Source organism: Stigmatopora nigra, chromosome 12 (assembly GCF_051989575.1).
Source record: "Stigmatopora nigra isolate UIUO_SnigA chromosome 12, RoL_Snig_1.1, whole genome shotgun sequence".
Lineage (NCBI taxonomy): Eukaryota > Metazoa > Chordata > Actinopteri > Syngnathiformes > Syngnathidae > Stigmatopora > Stigmatopora nigra.
The window spans coordinates 5,973,625-5,982,584 of NC_135519.1; the positions used below are offsets into that span (position 1 = coordinate 5,973,625).

At 43.2% G+C, this 8,960-nt stretch overlaps 1 protein-coding gene across 1 annotated transcript; it reads right to left on the minus strand.

Annotated features, from left to right (window-relative positions):
• Positions 1-1,161: 1,161 nt before the first annotated feature.
• fhip2a (FHF complex subunit HOOK interacting protein 2) lies at positions 1,162-8,631 on the minus strand. Its single transcript, XM_077729314.1, has 17 exons — positions 8,297-8,631; positions 7,773-7,851; positions 6,945-7,114; positions 6,765-6,869; positions 6,548-6,670; positions 6,272-6,475; positions 5,990-6,186; positions 5,665-5,779; positions 5,511-5,587; positions 5,250-5,442; positions 4,629-4,792; positions 4,409-4,552; positions 4,244-4,334; positions 4,030-4,173; positions 3,636-3,776; positions 3,401-3,504; positions 1,162-3,337 (listed from the first exon to the last, which is right to left on the minus strand). Exons 1-17 carry the CDS (start codon positions 8,339-8,341, stop codon positions 3,223-3,225), a joined length of 2,211 nt encoding a protein of 736 aa, XP_077585440.1. The 5' UTR covers positions 8,342-8,631; the 3' UTR covers positions 1,162-3,222.
• Between the last annotated feature and the right edge of the window lie 329 nt (positions 8,632-8,960).

Below are 8,960 nucleotides of genomic sequence, written 5' to 3' on the forward strand. Positions count from 1 at the left end.
AACCCAGGTCTCCCACACGGGAGTCCAGTGATCTAACCTCTGCGCCAACCAAGTGACTACACTTTCCTTAGTAATCATTTGAGTCTCCTGACTTCAAGTCCACAGAAACAACTAAGTGAAAATGTGTGCCGACAGCGGGAATCGAACCCAGGTCTCCCAGATGGGAATCCTGTGAACTAACCTCTGCGCCAACCAAGTGACTACACTTTTCTTTGTAATCATTTGAGTGTCTTTCCAAGAAGTACACAGAAACAATTGTGAAAAAGTGTCCCAACCGGGAATTGAACCCAGGTCTGCCGGGTGGGAGTCCAGTGATCTAACCTCTGCGCCAACCAAGTGGCTACATTTTCTTTTGTCACCATTTGAGGGTGTTGAGTATAAGAACACAGAAACAACAAAGTGAAAATGTGTCCCAACCGGGATTCGAACCGAGGTTGGCTGGGCGGGAGTCCAGTGAACTAACCTCTGCGCCAAACAAGTCACTACACTTTCCAATGTTATCATTTGAGTGTGTTGATTATAAGTCCACAGAAGCAACTTAGTGAAAATGTGTCCCAACCAGGATTTGAACCCAGGTCTCCCAGATGAGAAACACGTGAGTTAACCTCTACGCCAACTCACTTTACCCTAAAAAAAAAGGCTGCGTAATATAGAAAATGAATGAACAATCTTCTATTTAAAAAGAAATACACCTTACTATACTAAGTCATTTTTATATGGGAAAAAAGCCTTACTATACTATGTCGTTTTTTTTTGCGAGAAAAAACACTGACTATAGTAGGTCCTTTTTTTGTGGAAAAAAAGCCTTACGATACTATGTCCATTCTTTGCAAGTTTTTGTGGTGCAGGTCAATAAGTCAATACCCAGTACTGCTTATCAAAAAGATTGCATATTAGTAACATGGTACATTTTGTTTTATTGTACAATTATTTTGTAAAATCAGTAATGGACAAAAGTATAAGATACATTTTTTTCATTGAGATGGATAAAGTGGATTTAAGTACATTTTCTTGACAACACAGAAGTGAAGTCTGCTGATGAGGGAGGAATAAATAAAAAGATGATGAGAACACAAGGTTTGTTGTTTCGAATATTCGGTGAAACACCAAAAGGAAAGATCATGCACCTTCATTTGAACGTTACACATCTGAATATCAGGTATGACTGTGAGAGTGTATGGTTATGTCTCCTTGTCATCCTCAGCCACCGGGCCGCCTACATCTGCATTGCATAAATCAAAATAGTCCCCCCCATAAATAGATTCCAGATTATCTCATGACAGGAGAGAAGCTACAGTGGCTTCTCACCCAACAGAAAGCACAACATGATCCTTCACCAAACCATGGTGGGAGGGAAAAAAAGCAAGATAGTATGGTAACTTAACAGATAACCAAAGTGTAATTAAGGCAACACGTGTCACTGAGAGCCATCAGCCTTCTGCTCTCTTCTAAACAAAGACCATAACGCTGCAACATGCATTGACAACAGGTAGTATTTTTCTATATTGCTATTGAGCACACAATACACAACCAGATACTCAAAAACTGGTAAGATGGCTGAACACAAAATGTGCATGATTGCCCATTTGAGGGCAAAAAACAACAACAACCAAGACCTATGTAAAACATTTGTGAGATGTGTATTTTTGAATTTTGGTTCATGAAAAGGGGGGAAAAAATAAACATCTTTTGTGGTGCATATTTACAAAACGAGCATGTGTGAAGAAATACAAATGTGCAAATGTGACCCTGTGCAAGCACTCGTGTCAGCTCGGGACCGGAGGAGGAGAACAACACAAATCTCTCTCGCATTCCCACACAAGGGCTGAAACACCAAACTAGGAAACTAATCAAACACAAAAGAGGAGAATAATCTTACTAAGATCTCTCTTCCATGTGCCAAGACGTCGTCGGTTTGAAGCGATCGACACCTGACTAGAAAATACATAAAGTACAGTACACTTGGGTCAACAGGGAAACAACACTGCTTCTAAATACAGGTTTGAAGAAGTCATAGCCATTTTAAAAGAAGAGGCTGTTCAAATACAGAATGGAAGCTTGAGGCTCAGACTCTGTACAAATGGTTAAAAAAGCGAGCGAAAATGTAACAAGTGCATGTGCAAAAGTCCCCCCGGCTTTTGACAGAAAGAGTTTGGAGGGTGACATCTTTGGATGACGCCGGGGAATGATCATTTTGGATGATAAAAAATCATCTGCTCGTCAAACTGCATTGAAAAGCGTTCCAACACTGCGTTGGTGAAAAAAAAAAAAGGCAACCTGAACGAAAGCAAGGCTGGAAAAAGGTGTGGTTTAAAACCCAGGTTAGGGATTCAAATTTGGGTCAGACTTCCAGATGACATTTTCAAACTAGTTATGCTTTCAGGGGGGCCCGGTGAAGCAAGTGGTTAGCACACCGGCCTCACAGCTCTGGGGTCATGGGTTCAAATCGGTCACGTCCAACTGTGTGGGGTTTGCATGTTCTCCCCGGGCCTATGTGGATTTCCACCATGTACTCCAAGTTTCCTCCCACATTCCAAAAACATGCATGGTAGGCTGATGGGACACTCTAAATTGCCCCTAGGTATGGGTGTGAGTGTGCATGGTTGTCTACCTCCTTGTGCCCTGCGATCGGCCGGCCACAGCGGGGTGTGTGCGCCTGTGGCCCGGAGACAGCTGGGATTGGCTCCACCACCCCGTATGACCCTAATGAGGATAAAGTGGTTCAGAAAATAAGATGAGTTATTCTTTCGATTTAGGCTTTAAACTACATTTGGAATTTCAAATGAGTTTTTTTTTTTTCAAACTAAAATCTAGGTTACAAACGTGGCATTGAGGGGGTCATATAATCGTTTGCTTGTTGACCACATTAAAAGCATCCCAACACCGCATTGGTTCAAAAGAAAGGCAAAATGAAAGAAAATCGATTAATAAATAAGTGGACTTGGCATTTGAACTATAATGATCATTGGTTGGTTGGATAACTGAGGGCCTAAAGACAAAACGTTTCCATAATGGGAAACGATGTGCTTCCGCACTAAGGCGATGACGTCCACACCTGGAAAATAAATACACGCGCACACAAAACGTCCGTGACGATGAGGAGGATTGGCGAAGCAGTTGAAGCACGGAAGAATCGTGTTCAGTCTGCGTCTCCATCCTCTGCCGGGCAGGCAGTGTCCGAGCTCCAGAAAGGCAAACGCAACCTGACGGGCGACCGCATCGCTACGGCGGCGACGAGGCGGCAGCGGCGTGGTATTTGACGAAGGCGATGGCCGCCAGCTCTTTGCAGAACTCTTCCAGCACGATCACCCCCTCCAGTAGGGTCATGTGCTCGATACTGCAAAGAGCACCGCGATCAGAAGGCACAACGGCGCAGAAAATTTTGCGCGGCTGTACGTACGTGACACCTTCGGGCTCCAGGGACAACAACCTCTTCCTCACTAGGAGCAGTTTGGGTGTGAAGTCTGGGATGCGATGAATCCTTAACATGAGGTCACCCACCACCTGACCACCGGAAACGAGACACTTGGAATTCGCTGCCCAAATTTTCTGAACTAACTCAATGGCCACCATTAGCGGACGATAAACGTCCAATCCAGCGATCCAACTCTCGTTAGGAGAGGAAGTGGACTCACCCTGACGATAACGGAGAACAAAGACCGGCACCCGGGAGCCAGGTTGATGTAGGGGTCCAACAAGTACTCGTGCAGGTGTGGGTGCGGTAACAAGGAGAGTTTGGACAGAACTGCCGTCACTTGCAGGTTAACGTCGTACGGCTGAAAGACGAGGTGATATTTTGGTGTGAATATGATCAAGCTGCTTTGAACGCAAATTTTTATGTTTTTGTAGTACTCCAGCTGAGGGCTTGCTATCCCCCTCAATTTGAAAGATGGCTTTATCCACTATCCACAAAAACAGCAATATCAGGGTTTGTGATAGCTACCATTTTAAAAATATTTAACGACTATCAAACGACATAACCTGCAGGCTTAGCGTTTGGTGAGTCTAATCCTGGAATTGCCAACTGACCTGATCCAGAATTCGCCCCATCCTGTCGAAGAGGACTTTGAGGAAGTGACCCTCAAAGAAGGGAAGCTCCAAGTTGCATTTCTCAAATGCTTTGGGGGTTCCTCTCCAATCCCAGCGTTGACAGATGCCACAAAAATCTCGGAACTGATGAGATCAAGCAGTTTGAATTAGAAACACGCTCTCCAACAACAATCCCATAGTCCAGAGTGCTCACCTGTCTGTGCGCGTCACGGAGGTACGTGTCGTAGCCGCTTCCTTCCACAAAGTATGACGACTTCGCCTCATCGGGCACCAAACACAAGAAACTGCGCAGAGCCATGTTCAGAAAATTAGAACCCCAAAATGGCTTGACAGCAAAATATTGTAGTGGCTCGTGAACCTGTTGACAATCTTGTGGACTTCGGTTTTTCCCTCCGACTTGTAGTGGTCCGGACTTTGGGAAGGAGAGGGGTTGAGCCAATCGGAGGACAGTCTGCTGTCTGGAGAGAGGTCGTCGCCAAATAAAGGGTCTTCCTCCAGGTCACTGAAAAGCAAAAAAATACGTTATCACAGTGCATTTGCTCATTGACATACGAGATGTTTGGACAGAGGGTCCTTACACAGCATCGTGAAGTTGGCCATTTTCAATGGGCTCTCGCTCCTCGGGAGGTTTGTTCTCCTGGTAGTTCCTCTCTTCCAGGTTACGCAGCACTAAACTGTGCAAGATGTGCTGGTTGGGCTTCTGGATGAGTTGCTCAAACAGCCTTAAAGTCATGATACTGATCTGCGGATGAGAGCCAAGTGAAGGAATGAGGCTCAACCGTCAGCCACATGCCAAATGTTTGCTCACTGACAGCTACAGACAGCCAACAAAAGCTGTCACCAACCTCTGATATAATTAATCCTCCATTTTTCTGAGGACACCATGCACAAAAGCTTTGTCAGAGATTATTGGATCGCTTTTGACATGAGTCACTAGAACGCTTTTTTGTGGTATTTTCGGAACAACAATTAAAAGGACAAAGGATTCTCTCGCAACTTGGCGCTGAACGTCTCCAAAACCAGAGAACTCATCCTGGACTATTACTTATATTATTGTCCTTCTGTCTTAGTTATTTGTGCACAATGTTGTGAAAGCGTTAACTCTCATTATACTCGTATAATGACAATAAAAGCATTAAATTCAAGACAAAAGAAGGGCATCTCAGAAATTGACAGAAGGATTCAAGAGTGATAATGACCTCATCTGAAAGATGGTCACAGTGCTCGATGAGGCGGTGTCGGAGGGGATTCTGAGCGATTGTGGACGAAGCCTCTGCCTCCTCCTCCTCCCCCAACAGGAAGTACACCATTTCCTGGAGCAGTGCCTCAGACGTCACCTGCCTAATGATCCTGTTCAGCAGCGCCGTTGACGTCAAGATGCCCACCTCAGACCTGCGGAACAGCAAAAAGGCATTATGAGCAAATCCTGACAGAAAAATACAAAGCAGGACGGGACTTACGTCTGCATGAGCTGAGGTTCCATAACACACACAAAGAATCTTTCTCGCACTGCTTTGGCCATCACAGAGGCCGCCGACTGAAAACGCAAAACAGCCCATTTTTACAAAGTTTGTTTTAGTGACTAAGTTTATACTAGAAAGAGCTGCTAAAGACCTTTTGAGCCTCCTTAATGAGCTGGTCACAGTAATCCAGCCAAGAGAGGAAGGAAATGAGTGGCCTCTTCCCTGCAAACACTGCTGTGTCCTCCTTCACATTATACACATCAAGGCTGAAAAGAACAAACCGGAAAAGATCGTTTTACTACTTTACCATTCAACAAAGCTGCTATGAACAATTTTTCAAAATAGGTGAATATTTACTATTAAAACCAATATTATCGATCGACATCACACATTAGTTGAATATTTCCGACAGCACCACTATATAATCAAGTTACTTCATGGTTATTGGTAAAAAGTGAAAATAAAAGTGTACCTACCCCCAGTTGATAGACTCTACTGTCTCAATGTCCAAAGGGTCCATAGATGGTGGAAGGGCTTTGTAAAGGGTGGCCAACCTGTCGGTCAAAAGCTCACAGAGCTCAGTGTTCTCGGTTAAGCACCTAGCAGCGGCAGGTTCTGGTAAGCTGACCAGCAGCATAAGGCCTTCACAAGCCTTCACCACGATCCTACCATCCTGAACAATGGAAAATAGGATGCAAATGAGAAAAATAAATAAAGCTTTTGTTCTAAAGGAACATCTAAGTGTGAATGTTACTTACAGGGCTCTTTGTAAGGTTGAGTAGCGAGGTCACCAGATTATACTTATTGTTGTTATTGTTGTTTGGACTTGGGACCGGGGCAGAAGCTTGCGCCACCGACTCACTACCCTCTACTTGTTCTTGACCTGTGTCAGGAGCCAACACGCCATCCTTTAGCCCGTTCGTCCCACCAGGAGTCTTGCTCTCACTTCTCCTAATCTTATTCTAGAAATAAGAGCACAATGGTCCACCAATCAGTTTTCTGCCTAATGGCTGACTTGGGAAATCACAACCTACCTCGAGAAAGAAGTTGACAAGATATGGATCCTGCTTCAGTTTGGCACAAACTATACAAAGGAACTGAATTTCTTCATTTTCTGTAGGAGCGGCAGCCACGTCCCCGCACAGGCAGATCAGTTTCTGGCAGAAACAAGTTCAATGTGTTACACAACTCCAGGGGGTAAACTGCTATAAGTGTGACTGACACAAATATTGCAACTACTCATCATCACACCTGGACTGGTCTGTGAACATTAATGTGTGGCAGGAGAGGTTGACGGATGTGTGCTAGTAGCTTCGTGTAGAAAGTTAGCACCTGCTGCTTCATTCCTGGAGGACACTAGTAGAAAAGCAGCATTAAAAAAGGCCATACTGAAAACATCCCTATAACTATCAAAACTCATCATTGTCTTACATCTGCCTTGCCCAAAGTGTAGAGCGTTTCTAGGATCTTATGATGCAGGAGATACTCCATGCAGGGACCCGTCTCCCCAGATTCCCTTTCGAGCTCCTCCTGAGTCAGAATTTCCAGCATCTGTTCCAAATGGCATGGGATGTTGGTGTCAGTGACTGGCGCTTTGTCATCTAAGAAGGGGAAGAAATATATGTAGCAATAAGATACATACCGACATTTCGCATAAGAGAATTAGAGTAACCTTTAAAAATAATAATAATACATTTTAGAATTAATCTACAATGATTATCTCAATGACTGGCTGAGCAAAAATAAGAAGATTATATTAACTGAATGAGGATCATGCTTAGTATTAACTAGATGTGACTGTGCCATTGTTGCCTACTCCTTCATAATAGGGTGATTATTTTTCAAGTTTTCTGCAGCCGTGCAATAATCTTTGGAAAAACTCAAACCGACAGCACACTTTACTCCAATATTTATTCATGTTGCAGATAGATGTCAGCATGATACCTACATGTTGAAAAAGCAATAACTATGCCCAGCAGGCCGCAAGAGTAAGAAGATAAACATAAAACTTTGTGAACAAATTGTAACATATTTTCGAGAATAGTAACCAAACAACATGCCTAAACGGCATTGGTTTAAAAGTTAAACGCTTGGAATGCCAAGCATTTAACATTCACTACTAATGGCAGAAGTGCAGATGTTAACAACTGTGCATGATCATATTTATGCCAATCGTTTAAATAATGTCGAATTGATCGCTGAATCAATAACACCATGTAGTAAAATATTTTTTTATATTTTATTTGAAATTAATCTTACCTGATGTTTCAATGTAATAATGTGTGATGGCCTTCCAGTGGTAGACAAAGTCCTCCTGCAGTGGTAGCGATGGAGCGAGCTGGGGAAGGAGGAAAATGTAATGGATATTATTAGATTTGTTTGGAACAAGTGGGACTATATTTGCGTAATGGCAAACTTTTATTTCACTATTGCAACACCAAGGTAAAGCCACGTCTCGCTCACAAACACATAACATTAGCGGCTACCTAGCCACGCTCACCAAGCCCCAGTAAACAAAATCAGGTGACATTCATCAGGATCAAATTGGTCGCTGATGTCCAACATGTTTTGAGCTGTTACGCCAACTATGCAAAAAAATAAAATGTATATTTTGCTCGTATTTCCCACGTGAACTTGCGGAAGTAAACGCGTGTTAGCATATGCTAGTTCGCTAGCTCATCTTTACAAATGATACAGTCATGTTTGTCAAATACAGGTCAAATAGATCATTAAAAAACAAAAACAAAAAAATGTGTTTATTCGTGCGCTCGCTTAAGACTCACCGCTTCCACTGCGTGTTGGAGAATTGACGTGAATTTGGAGAACATTTTGTTCTTGGACTGGACAATTTTCTCCCGAGAAGATCTAGAGAATTCCTCTATCTTCTTCCTGTTGCCGCCTCGATCCAGATTGGAACTTTCGTATAACGACCCTTGAAACGAGAGAATCCGTGTGCGTAATAAAACAATAAAACGTGTCTGGCCGCGATATTTCGCAGGCCATAAGCGCGGTGGCTGTAAACAACAAGACGTCTGGCAAGTAGAGTAGAACCGAATGAGCTCACTTTGTACACGGTGGCACTTGCAATATCACAACAATTTCTGTCCAGCAGGTCGCGCCAAATTACAACAAACACGCTCCTTATTTGGACGATGTCCAATGCATACAAATGGGACGGGGATGTCTTTATTGTGCTTCATATTCTCAATTTGGCTACAATTTTAGGGTTATGGTGGTGCGGGATGAACCACATTTTAGTTTTGAGACGTTGAAAGGCTTCACTGAAGTCAATTTAGCCGTTTACGAAACCAGTAGAATAACGTTGCTCCAGATGAGACTTTTGTGCAAATTACAACGCGTAACGCGATAGTAAAGTGGAGAAAATGAAATTAGTGCATCGATTTTTGTTAAAAATAAAACAAGCTGACCACATTAATAACATCAAAG